The following is a 13,432-nucleotide window of genomic DNA, read 5'->3' as shown; positions in this document are numbered from 1 at the left end:
GGCAACCAAATAGAATTGTTTATAAGGACAGGTTTTGGAGTAATAGTCAGAGTAATCAGAAGCACACATGCAGCAGTGTATTGTCAGAAAGGTCTACTTCTCATCGACTTCAAGGGGAAGAGGGCAAATTCAAATTTCCAGCACTTCTGACACCTTTCTCGAGACTTATCTGTCTTGGGCCCACATGAAGTTAAAAAAAAATTCCTTTTTTGGGGGGGAGGGAGAGAGAGAGGATATTTTACAGTCTAAAGATGACCAGATCTTAAAGGTACACATGGACTTCCTATGACATCAATTCTGGAATAGAATTGAATGAAAAAAAAAAGAGTTATTTGCCCATGACGTGCACTTCATAGCAATGTTTATAGCAGCTGGTTTTGATGGGTCTTCTCACTGTCATTACAAGTTCTTCTGTGGAGGTCTGTTTCCTTTGTATTCAAGATATGCTTTGCTGTTGTTCAGTTTGTTACATCTGACTCTTCATGACTCCATTTAGGGTTTTCTTGGCAAAGATACTGGAGTGGTTTGCCATTTTCTCCTCTAGTGGATTAAGGCACACAGAGGTTAAGTGACTTTTCCAGGGTCACACAGCTGATATCTGCGGCCAGATTTGAGCTCAGGTCTACCTGATATCAGGCCCATTGCTCTATCCACTGTACCATCCAGCTATCCCAATTAGATATGCCACTTTATAGCAATACTTTATCAGTCTTCAACACTGCTTTTTGTTTTCAATGACAACATTTCTTTGTGCTTCAGTACTGCTGATGCTGTTTCATTGTAAGCATGGAGTGATCCTTGAAACATTTGTCCTCCCCACATCAACAGCTGTTGCAGTATCTGCAACAGTCACTTTAAGTGTGCTCTTGAAGAGCTATGACTTTTGCACATTTCTTTGGAGTGATATCCTTTCTTAAAAACCACAGAATTAAAAACAATGTAAAACTAATAAATCATATGTAGGGTACAAAATTCAGCACTCAAATGACAGGACTACCTAAAGGTCGAGAAACTAGCTCAATCTGTCTTAATCTGGTCCAGGTTTGATATTCAAATTGTAAGAAAAGCACACACAAATGACCATTTTTGTCAGAGTGAAACATCAAAATTGTCGCTTGTCCCAAGTAATTCACCACAATGGCTGAAGTTAAAAAAATTAACAAAACAAAAATACTCCAGAGGAATATAAACCAGTTTTGTATGTGTTAACTTAATCCTCATTGCAAAAGAAATTTGGGTGATGTGTCTGGGTGATGAGAACATCACCAGACCTAAAAACACATGACATAACCTGAACTCCCAATGTGTACCAGAAAACCAGAAAATCAATTTCAATATGGTCAATCTTCTTTTCACAAAGCAAAATAGTCACTGCAGCAGGCAGCCAGACAGCTATAATGTAAAGGAAACAGTTCCTCTATTTGGAATTGGAATAAAGTGGAAGGAAAAAATATTACATTAATAACTTTTGCAAAACTACCCGTTTAAGAAAGAAATAATGGTGTAGGAGAAACAGCAGTGCACTTGTTAAGGCCAGAGAGATTGGGGTTTGAGTCCTGCAACCCCCACTTATTTATTGCTTCATCTCAATGAACTGGCCCAGATAGTTTTAGATTATATATAGTAAAATATCAGTGCTAGCTAGTTTGCTTGTTTTCACTAACTCAACCTGAGGTGAAATTTGCCTTTATAGAATAACAGAGTATATTGGAAAATAGAGTAGCAGAGATTATAGGAAGATACCTTAGTAACTTAAGAAAAAATATTTTTCTTTTTTTTTGGCAATTGAGCTTAATTGACTTGCCCAGGGTCACACAGCTAGTAAGTGTCAAGTGTACGGTCTGAGGCCGAATTTGAACTCAGGTCCTCCTGACTTCTGGGCCAGTGCTCTATCCACTGTGGCACCTAGCTGCCCCAAGAAAAAATATTTAAAAGAGCTTTAACATAACTACCTGCATGTACCTTAACTCAGTGCATTTACACCAAGTTGGGAAAATTTGAATAATAAATGATTCAAGTACCCAGTTAAATGACAAAAGGAAATGGAATCAACGGGTCAGGCAGAAAAGCCTTTTTCATCCCAAATAACTGCAACTCAATTCAGACCAAGGAATGTTTTGAACTTTATTTTGCATCTGGTATCAAAGGATGCTCTATTCTCATTTAGTCATGTTTAACTTCTTGAAAACTTTCTTGAAAAATGTAGAATTTTTTAAAATTTAATTTATTTATTTTTAGTTTTCAACATTCACTTCCGTAAGATTGAGTTTTAAAAAATGTAGAATTCTTTGTATGGGTAGCACATACTTGACTCTAAACTTTGCATGTGTGTGTGTATACAAATGCATACATGTACATTTGCAAACACTTCATTTTGCACTGTGTGTGTGTATATATGTGTACATCTCTATATATGCATACATGCACGTATATGCAAACGCTTTATTTTGTACTGTGTGTATATATGTGTATATCTCTATATATGCATACATGCACATATTTGCAAATGATTTATTTTGCACCTTACTGTACATACTGATCTAAAACCAGTCCTCTCTTAGTTCAGGTTTGATGTTGGGACAAAATGAGGTACTCCTAAGTCACTGAACATTTACCGAAGGAGGTTTGCTTTGCCCTATCACAACAAGGATAGGCAACATGGATTTACAGCAAAGACACAGCAACACTTAGCTCCCTGGATGCCGCCCCCTTTATTTCTATGAGGAAATATGCCTGGTCAATCATCAGGGTATAACCCTAGGCCAGAAAACAGTGTCAGAGAAGCTGGTGGCCAATTAGAAGAACCCCATGGGGATGGAGTGGGTAGGAATCATACCATGAAAGCCGACAGGGAAGTAGCAGGCAAAGTCAGTTGTGTGTGGGGAGAAAGCTGCGTCATGGTAAGGTGGGCTGGATCAGAAAACTGCTGTTTTACCACAGTAAGTCACGCGTGTCATTTCGGGTTACTTTGGGGGATCCTCCTCTTATCCTCCCCTATTAGCTCATTAGAGACAGAAGCTCTCTCGTACATCTTCTCAAGCCTTTGCCAAGCCATACTCTTTGCATCCTAGGCTCTTCCTCTTCCCCTTTTGCACTCAGCCTCCCAGTCCTGATTAGCTTTTAGTTTATCTTACTTGGTTCTGGACCCACTACATAGCTTCCAGCCCCAACTAAACCATGCTGCCATTCCTTACTCTCTGCCATCTTGCTCCAATTCTTGTTCACCTGTGTATGGGTTCTTTCTCCATTAAAATGTAAGCTTCCTGAAGGCAAGGATTACCTTACTTGTGCTTGTATCCTTTGTATTCGTACAGTGTCCTGCACATTAAGTGAGTAATAAATGTTTTTTCATTCATTTCATCTTTGTATTTTCTGTCACCTCTGACTCTATGTGACCCCATTTGGGGTTTTCTTGGCAGAGATACTGGACTGATTTGCCAACTCCTTCTCCAGCTCATTTTACAGATGAGGAACTGAGGCAAACGCGGTTAAGTGACTTGCCCAAGGTCACATAGCTAGTAAGTGTCTGACATGAGTCTTCCTGACTCCAAGCCATGTGCTCTATCCACTATGCCACTAACTGCTCAATACCTACTAAGTACCTTATAATTTGCCCTATTCTCTTTTCTCATTTGCCCATGAAATTCTTACATTAATTGTTCTACACTTCCCTCCTCTACTACGTGTGTATAGATTATCTGTTTAATTTTACATGTCAAGTTTTAACTATAATTACTTTAAATATGTTGACATAGCAGAGTATGAGATCATATGACCTTATATTAAAAAGCAAGTGAACATTAAAGGTAGTTCTTTTAGATCACGGGCTCTTGGGAGTCTATGAAGTCAACAGACTGCCATGACATTAAAAAAAAAAGTTAAGAACCTTTATTTTAGAAAATAAGTGGCTTTTTTTTTTTTTAAGTGAGGCATTTGGGGTTAAGTGACTTGCCCAAGGTCACACAGCTAGTACGTGTCAAGTGTTGGGTCTGAGGCCGGATTTGAACTCAGGTCATCCTGACTTCAGGGTTGGTGCTCTATCCACTGTGCCACCGAGCTGCCCCAATAAGTGGCTTTTAAGAAAAAAAAGCATTTCTAGCTTTGATCTAACATAAGAGCTGGTCAAAGGTTAGTCATTAGTTATTCAACCTGTAATTGAGCATCTCAGCTGAAGACAAATCAAACATCAAGTTCCTAATGGTCAGGGATAAGGTATACCGGTAGAGTTACAGAGGACAATTGATAACCTTGTGTCATTCCGCTTTATGATGCTTGGTTCTCTTAGGTCATCATATGTCCCTAAATCTCAAGAACCCTACAACACAGGTGGCTGACAAGCTGAAGAGTCCAAGTCACCATTTTTGAAGAAAGTCAAGTTCTCATATAATCCAAGCTCAAGGTTTGAATTTCCATCAATTCCATGACTATGAGTTATTAATAATAACTACGACCATTTATATAGCATGTATTAAGTGCTAGGCACGTTACAAATATCATCTCATTTGATCCTCCAAACAACCCTGGGAGGTAGGAGCTATTTTATTATCCCCATTTTACAAATGAGAAAACTGCGGCAAACAGAAGTTAACTGATTTGCCCAGTCACACAGCTAGGAAGTATCAGGCCAAATACGAACTCAGGTCTTCCAGACTCCAGGTCCCTAGCTCTATCCACTGTGCCACCCAGCTGCCCCTACTGACAACCTATTTAAGCTTCCCCATCTATAACAGTAATAATAATAAAAACAAATTACTTGTGGATCTATAAACAATAACTAATAAAAATAACTGCAAAACATGTAAAACTGTAAAGCGCTTTCTAAGTGCTCAACCACTAAATCCTAATACAGAAAATATTATAGACACAAAATCAACAGGTAGGTCTGGGCAAGAACAGAAATGAGTCAGTAACTTTTAAGAAGATTATGGAAGAAATATATATTTTTTTATTGTGCTTACAATACTTTCCATCAAAATTTCTTTAAAGTATCTCAATTGCCAAAGATTTTTTTTTTATTTAATTCCACTATTGGACATGGTCTGAGCCTTACAGACCCCCTTCCCTTTCACCTCAAAGGGGACTCCTTTATATGTTGCAACACACTGGTCGTTAGTGAGAAGGTCAGGCTGGATCTGCTCCCAAATCTTCTTCTTAGGATTCAGTTCCTTCTCAGGCTCTCCTATTTAAAAAAAAAAAAGAAAGAGTTACAGTCAAAAGTAAGTTATATGAGAGTTTACTGGCGATGAGAAGCATTTTTCAAGGCTGACTTCAATCCTCTCAGAATCTGTGTTCTCACAGTAATGGAGCACTACCTCTCCCAACAAAGACTGCAAATGCCTCACCTTGGAGGACAATGTCTTGGGTCAGCAGTGACTGAGAAAAAGGCTATCATTTGGTAACCTTCTTGTCTCTAAACTGAACTAGGGTGGTCTTCTAACTACAGAAATCCCATCTGCAGTAGGACACTGCACTTGAAGCTTTTCACATGAAGGTTTTCTAGGTGGTGAAGCATATAGCATGTTGGTCTTGGAGTCAGGAAGAACAGAGTTCAGATCCTGCCTCACACAGCTGTGACCCTGGGCAGCCATGTAACCTCTCCAAATCTTATTTTTCCCATCTCCAAAATGGTGATAATAGTGCCTACCTCACCAGGTCGTTGTGAGTAGATAAAACTCTTTACAAACCTTGAAGTGGTATATAAATGCTAACTATTATTATATTCTATCCTCTAATGGCAATTTCTACCTTATCTCCTCAATAATTTTAGTTGCTCTACTCTAGACAGCTGAAAAAAGAAAAAGTGGTACCTTTGTTTCGTTTTTTTTTTGAAAAGTCACTTACTGATATACCCCAACACTTTTTTTTTAAATAAAGAAAAACAATTAAGCAAAACTGACCAACAAAATAACTACATCTGAGGGTGCATGAGAGATTTTGCTCATACGGTCTCCAACCTGTCTACCAAGAAAAAGAAATTGTATTTCACTATCTGTTTTCTGGGACCAAGACTGGCTATTGCAATTGGTCTTTCAGTATTTTTATTAACATTACTACAGTTAAAATGATAAAATATACTCAAAGAGAATGCACTAATAAAAAACTTAGGCATTATCCTGATGTATGATAAATATACTCTTCTGCTCCTGAGATGATGAAGCAGTGACATGCTCTTTTAACCAACAGTCCCTCTTACTGGGGTGCTAAGAAAAGTGTTACACTACTACAGTGGTAACATAGCACCCAGAAAACTACAAAGCTCTTCAAGTTGGATCTCTGGGTAACACAGACAAACCCAGCCAACTCCTTGTCTAATTAACTCCAAATCTCTTCTAAAAGCAAAGCACATTCAAAATATATTTTTTTACTTGTTTCTCCCTCAAACTAGGGAAGGAAGTAACATGAAAGGTTTCACCTCTCAAGCTGTAGATGGTGCTAGAAGGCAAAAGTACAAATAGCAGCAAAGTGCAGTTCTTTTCTAACCATCAGGGTTGCAATACTTTTCTTCAACCAATCCATAAAAATCAGCAGGCTCCCACTACAGACACTGAAGCCTTCTTCTTAGCTGATTCTCCTGGTGTCTTCACACTCACCTCTTGTAAGCTTATTAACTGTTCGCAATGCCTCAAATCAGAACCTCTTAATGATCAGTGGTTCATCTTTTCCTTATGAAGTAAAATTCACAAAATCTAGCTATCAGTTATAAAATAACTAACAATATTTATTTAATTTTTCCAGTTTTTAAAGAGTTACTTGATTTATCACTTTGTGGATTTTAACCTCCTAAACTCTTAAAAAAAAAAGACACGCAAATGAACTGAGGGACAACAATGGCAGATATCCTCAGTCACTTCTTTGCCCCCAAAGTATATTTTTCAGAGGGCCAGGTCTCTACTTGGTCCTCCTAATGTCTTTTCTCATATTTTACCAAAGACATTGTGTTTCTTCTCAAGTGGATTTTTATTAGTTTTACACACATAAAAGACCTTTTCCTGCTCCTTTCAGCAAAAATACTGTTCATATACAAAAGGACTGTTATCATACATCCTTTAAAAGTTGATTTCATCCTTTTTCCTCATACATTTCCTTTTCCCTCCTTTTCACCAACCAAATTGTTCACATATACATAAACATAGATGGCATGCTACTTAAATTTGTAGAAGACAAAAAACTGGGAGAGAAAGCTAACATGTCAGATGAGAGCTTGAGAAGCCAAAATGGTCTTGGCAGTGGGTTGAATCTAATAAGATGCAAATTTTACACTCAAATTAAGAAAAAAAAATCAATTTCATAAGTACCAGATTGTTATGTGTGTGTGTTTTGTGTGCCTGTGCCCAGAAAAACATTTCTTAGAAAACTACAAGAGAGGATTAATGGAAGGCAAATTCAATGAGCTGATTGTATGAAATAGCAATCCAAATAACTAATGCAATTGTAGACTTTAGGAGAAGCAACTTTCTAGGGCTAGAGAGGTTATAGCCCCATTGTCCTCTACCATAATGAGACCACATCTGGATTAGTGTGTGCTACAAAGGACACAGAATAGCTGGACACTAACAGGATGGCAAAGGGACTCTAGAATGCCATAAAGACTTTAGTAACTGGGTACAATGAAGGCTATTGTTTACGTAGAAATTGCAAGATTTGGCAACTCACTGGATGAATGAAGTGAGGGAGAGTGAAGAGTTCAGGATAATAATCCCTAGGAAACTGGAAGAGCAGTGGTGCCTTTTGACAGAAATAGGGGAATTTGGAAGAGGAGACGGTGGTTTAAGGCTAAAGAAAATGAGTTCTGTTTTGGAAATGTTAAGAGTCTAACATGTATCTGGAACATCTAGTTGGAAATGTGCAATAGGCAATGTGATGCAGGACTGAAGCTCAAGAGACACACTGAAGTGAGATATTTAGATCTGTGAGTCATACGCAAAGAGATCAAAGTTAAAACCACGGAAACTGATGACACTATCAAGAGAAAGAACAGAGGGAGAAGAGGGCCTGAGACCAGAATTTTAGGGAACAACCACAATTAGGAAGTTTGATGAGGATAAGTAAGAAAAGGAAACTAAAGTGGCTGCCACACAGGTAAGAGCTAGGAGAAAGCACACAATACCATGAAAACCAACAGAGGCAATGTTACACAGGAGAGGGTGATGCAATATACAGTCTGAGAAAGATCAAGAATGAGGAAAGGCCATCAGAATGAGCAATTAAGAGATCATTAAAAACTTCAGGAAAAGCAGTTTTAGTTGAGTGATGAGATTGGAAGCCAGACTGCTAAGCACTGAGAATTGAGGAAGTAGAGGAAGCAAGCAAAGCTTTAGGTTTTCTATTGCTTCTAAGATAAAATACAAATTTCTCAGTTGAATTCTTAAAGCCCTTTGCCATACGGAGCAAATCTATTTGCCGGATGGCATATTACTCTCCATTTGTGTACTCCGAGTTCTCGCTACACAAGCATACTATATGCTCCTCCCACAAAACATCTTCCCTCCTGTCTGTGTCTTTGTACAAGCTGCCCCATGCCTATATATTTTTTAAATTTAGTATTTTATTTTCCCCAATTACATGTAAAACAAATTTCTAACATTCTTTTTAAAATTTTGAGTTCCAAATCTTCTACCTCCCTCTCCACTTCCCCCACGAGAAGGCAAGCAACCTGATATAGATTATTCATGCATAGTCATGCAAAACACACTTCCACATTACTCATGCTGCAAAATATAGACTTCCCCCACAAAAAAACATACACCCAAGAAAAAATAAAGTAAAAAAGTATGCTTCCTTCTGCATTTAGTCTCCACCAGTTCTTTCTCTGAGATGGATAACATTTTTCATCCTAAGTCCTTCAGAGTTGTCTTGGATCACAGAATTAATGAAAATAGCTAAGTCATTCATAGCTGATCATCTTACAATATTGCTGTTATTGTATACAATGTTATCCTGGTTCTACTCATTTCACTTTGCATCAGTTCATGTAGGTCTTTCCAGATTTTTCTGAGAGCATCCTGCTCATCATTTCTTACAGCACGATAGTATTCCATCACAATCATGCACCACAACTTGTTCTGCCATTTCCCAGTTGATGGACATCCTCTCAGTTTCCAATTCTTTACAACCTTCTCCTTTTTTTTTTTTAATCTCTTTTAGGATACAGCCCCAGTAGTGGTATTGCTAGGTCAAAGAATATGCATGATTTTAAAGCCCTTTGGGCATAGTTTGAAGTTGCTCTCCAGGATGGCTGAATCAGTGCACAACTCCACCAAAAGTAAATTAGAGTCTCGATTTTCCTATATCCCCCCCAACATTTGTCATTTTCCCTTTATGTCTTATTAAACAATCTAAAAGGTGTGAGATTTTGCATTTCTCTAATTTGCATTTAATTGACTTCTTTAATCAAGTGATTTAGATCATTAAAAAATATGTCTATTGATAGCTTCATTATTTCATCTGAAAACTGACTTTACATCTCTTGATCATTTATCAATTGAGGAATGGTTCATTTTTATAAGTATTACTCAGTTTGTTCCATATTTGAGAAATGAGGCCTTTATCAGAGAAACTTGCTTCAAAAATTTTTTTGTTATGATTGCTAACTTTATTTCCCTCCATTCTATCTCCCCGTTTATTCTATTTTTTTCTCTCTCCTTTCACCCTGTCCCTCTTCAAAAGTGTTTTTCTTCTATCACCTCCCCCAATCTACACTTCTCTTATCCCCTTCCTCTCCTACTTTCTTATAGGGTAAGACAGAGTTCTATACCCAACTAAGTGTGTATGTTATTCCTTCTCTGAGACAATTCTGATGAGAATAAAGTTCAAGTATTCCCTATGACTCCCCCACCCCAATCTTCTTCCTCTATACTGTAAAAGCTTTTTCTTGCCTCTTTTATGTGAGATAATTTACCTCATTCTACCCCTCCTTTTTTCCCTTTCTCCCACTGCATTCCTCTTTCGTACCTCTTAATTTTATTATTTTAGTTATCACCCCATCATATTCAACTCACACTCATGCCCTCTGTCTATATATACTCCATTTAATTGCTCTTATGAGAAAGTTCTTATGAGTTATAAGTATCATCTTCCCATATAAGAATATAAACAGTTTAACTTTATCAAGTCCCTTATGATTTCCTTTTCCTACTTATTTTTTTATACTTCTCTTCAGTTTTGTATTTGAAAGTCAAATTTTCTATTCAGCTCCATTTTTTCCCATTAGGAATGCCTGAAAGTCCTCTATTTCACTGAATATCCATCCCCCTCCCGAAGGATTTATATTAGGTTTGCTAGCCGATTCTTGGTTGTAATCCTAGCTCCTTTTGCCCTCTGAAATAACATATTGAAAACTCTCTTATCCTTTAATGTAGCTGCTAAATCTTGTGTTATCCTAACTGTGGCTCCATAACACTTGAACTGTTCCCTTCTGGCTGCTTGTAATATTTTCTCCTTGACCTGGGAGCTCTAGAATTTGGCTATAATGTTCCTGGGAGTTTTCCTTTTGAGATCTCTTTCAGGAGGTGACTGACACATTCTTTCAGTTTCTATTTTACTCTGGTACCAGAATATCAGGGCAGTTTTCCTTGATAATATCTTGAAAGACAATGTGTAGGTTCTTTTTTTGATCATGGCTTTCAGATAGTCCAATAATATTAAAACGATCTCTCCTGGATCTATTTTCTAGGTCAGTTGTTTTTTCAATGACATAGTTCACATTGTCTTCTATTTTTTTATTTTTAAAATTTTGTTTTATTGTTTTTTCATGTCTCAAAGTCACTAGCTTCCATTTGCTCAATTCTAGTTTTTAAGGAATTATTTTCTTCAGAGAGTTTTTGTACGTCCTTTTCCATTTGGCCAATTCTACTTCTTAAGGAATTATTTTCTTAAGTGAATTTTTGCGCCTCTTTTTCCATCTGACCTCTACTTTTTAAGAAGTTCTTCTCTTCAAATGAACTATTATGTATTTTTTTCCATTTGGCCAATTTTGCTTTTCAAGGCATTCTTTTCTTCATTAGATTTTTGTGCCTCTTTTACCATTTGGCCTAGTCTGTTTTTTAAGGTGTTATTTTCTTCAGTATTTTTTTTGTGCCTCCTTCACCAGGTTGTTCGCTCTTTTTTCATGATTTTCTTGCATCACTCTCATTTCCAATTCCTCTTCTACTCTCTTACTTGATTGACAAAATCCTCTTGGAGCTCTTCCATGGCTGAGACCAATTCATAATTTTTCTTTAAGGTTCTGGATGTAAGAGTTTTGACTTTACTGTTTCCTGAGGGTGTTTTGATCTTCCTTGTCACCATAGTAACTCTCTACAGTTACTTTCTGTTGTTTGTTCATTTTTTCCAGCCTATTTCTTGACCTTTAACACTTTGCTAAAGTGGGGTTCTGCTTCCAGGGTTTTTGGGTAGCTGTTTTCAGAGATACTTCAAGGGACCTCTAAGTTTTCAGTTCTTCCAAGACAATATGATCTCAGGAGAGGTATGTTTATTACTCTCCTAGATTGTACTCTGGCACCCTTTTCTGCCCTGGAACTGTGAAGAGGGTTCTCTCTTCACTGTGGCCATAAGCTCTGGTGTGCTAGTGCTGCTCCTCACCCTGAGACACCCAGAACTACAACCCAGATCTACGTATGGGCAAAGCAACAGAGTCCTGCCTCTAGTGCCAGATGATAGGTCCCCTATAATCTCCTTCTGACCAGATGTTTGACCTCCTTCCTGTCTGTGGTCTGAGAGCTCTGGAAGTAGCCATTATTGCTGCTGATACAGTTGCTCCCAAGGCCTGCTCCTGGTTTTCTGGGGCTCATTCTGCACTGGTGTGGCCTGCATCGGGCTAAGCTCCACTCTCACCTCATGTGACGGACCTTTCCCATCAACCTTCTAAGTTGTCTCTGACTGGAAAACTTTTTCACCCAAGCCTTTTCTAGGTTCTGCAGCTCCAGAATTTGTTTTGAGGCATTATTTAATAATGTTTAGAAGGGATTAGGGGAGAGCTCATGTGAGTCCCTGCCTTTTCTCCATCATTTTGGCTCCACCTCTTCACTTTATGGAATTCTTAAATGTCTCAAAGCACAGTTCGTATGCTACTATCTACAGGAGATCTTGACAGATTTCCCTTCCAATGGCTAGTGCTCTCTTCCCCCCAACATATTTTGTATTCATCCTACTAAACACACCTAGTATTTGTGAACATATTTCTACCATTAGAATATAAACTCCTTAAAGTCAGGGACTTTTATTTCTGTCTTTGCATTCCCAATACCTAGCACAGTGCCTGGCATATAGGAAGAGATCAATAAATGCTTATTAAATTGAAATAAATTGTTCAAGTATGGGCTGACCAGACAGCCTCTGAGGTTGCTGCTAATTCAAATTCTCTTTCTTCTGGAAGTAATAACTTGAAGAAAGAGAGGGAATAAGGGGAGGGGAAAACCAAAACATTTATCACAGTTTACAAAAAGGATTTCGTGAACACTTATTATCACAAAAGTAACACAGTGGACAAATTCTAACTAGCCTTGATCTTGCACTAGACCTCAAAATCAGAAAATTCCTATTAATTCCATCTTCACTAGTCAACATAACTCTTCTTAGAATGTTCACAAAGTATCAGTTCCACTTTGACATTTGGCAGACCAGCACTATTCTAGCAACTAACCTGGTTTTTATAAGTTTGGTCACTGAACACATGACCCCTAATAACACTTGAGACCAATTCCCTGAGTATTTTTACATAAAAGCCAGGATTATTTTGGACTTATGGGGTTACTGCTGATTAATTTTATAAAACTGCTCAGCAGTTACATGAGGTTTGGCAAGAATAAGCTTGGCAGAATAGAAGAAAAAAACATAATTATCTAAAAAGTAAAACACTCACTAAAACTATATAGGTTAAGTGCTTTGAGGCAAAAAAAAAAGTTAAAAAGTTAAAAAAAAAAAAAAAAGATAGGTCCAGGGGTAGTTGCCTATGTTTCACTGTTATTTTATTTTTATATTGGTTTAAAACAAATCAAAAGTTCAACTCTTTGGAATAATATATTCAAACTATCCATGAAAATTACTTGTGGAAATAAAATGTCCTTTGTTGGATTTAGATTCTCTCTATGGCTTTTTTATAAAGTGAGATTGGAAAAGAATGGACTAAGATAACGTATAAGGGCCTACTTTTGGCAGACAAGAGAGGAAGATAGGAAATGCATTTTCAGTTGGCATCAAGTAGATAGAGATGAGTGTTTCCTTCTTTTTTGAAGAGCTCCCACTTGTTATATTGAAGATGAATATTTACTTGTATGTATACATGAGCACTTTTCACACCAATTACTGAGATTATTATTGTGACTAGCTCATATTTATACAGTGTTTTATACTGGCCTAAGAACCCAGTGATAGGTTGTGCAAGTTCTATGATCTTTATTTTATAGGTATAGAAACTGAGGCTCAGGGAACTTGA

General features: G+C 37.5%; 1 protein-coding gene across 1 annotated transcript in view; it reads right to left on the bottom strand.

Moving 5' to 3' along the window:
- Positions 1-4,922: 4,922 nt before the first annotated feature.
- The window catches only part of AIMP1 (aminoacyl tRNA synthetase complex interacting multifunctional protein 1), a 63,289-nt gene continuing 54,779 nt past the window's right edge, over positions 4,923-13,432 (bottom strand). The window contains exon 7 of the mRNA XM_027837310.1: positions 4,923-5,179. Coding sequence (XP_027693111.1) covers positions 5,013-5,179 — 167 coding nt within the window. The 3' untranslated portion in view covers positions 4,923-5,012. The remainder of the gene's footprint in view (positions 5,180-13,432) is intronic.

Source organism: Vombatus ursinus, unplaced genomic scaffold (genome assembly GCF_900497805.2).
Source record: "Vombatus ursinus unplaced genomic scaffold, bare-nosed wombat genome assembly UNPS02014821.1, whole genome shotgun sequence".
Lineage (NCBI taxonomy): Eukaryota > Metazoa > Chordata > Mammalia > Diprotodontia > Vombatidae > Vombatus > Vombatus ursinus.
The sequence above is the reverse complement of the archived record's forward strand: the minus strand, read 5'-3'. Positions and strand labels throughout refer to the sequence as shown.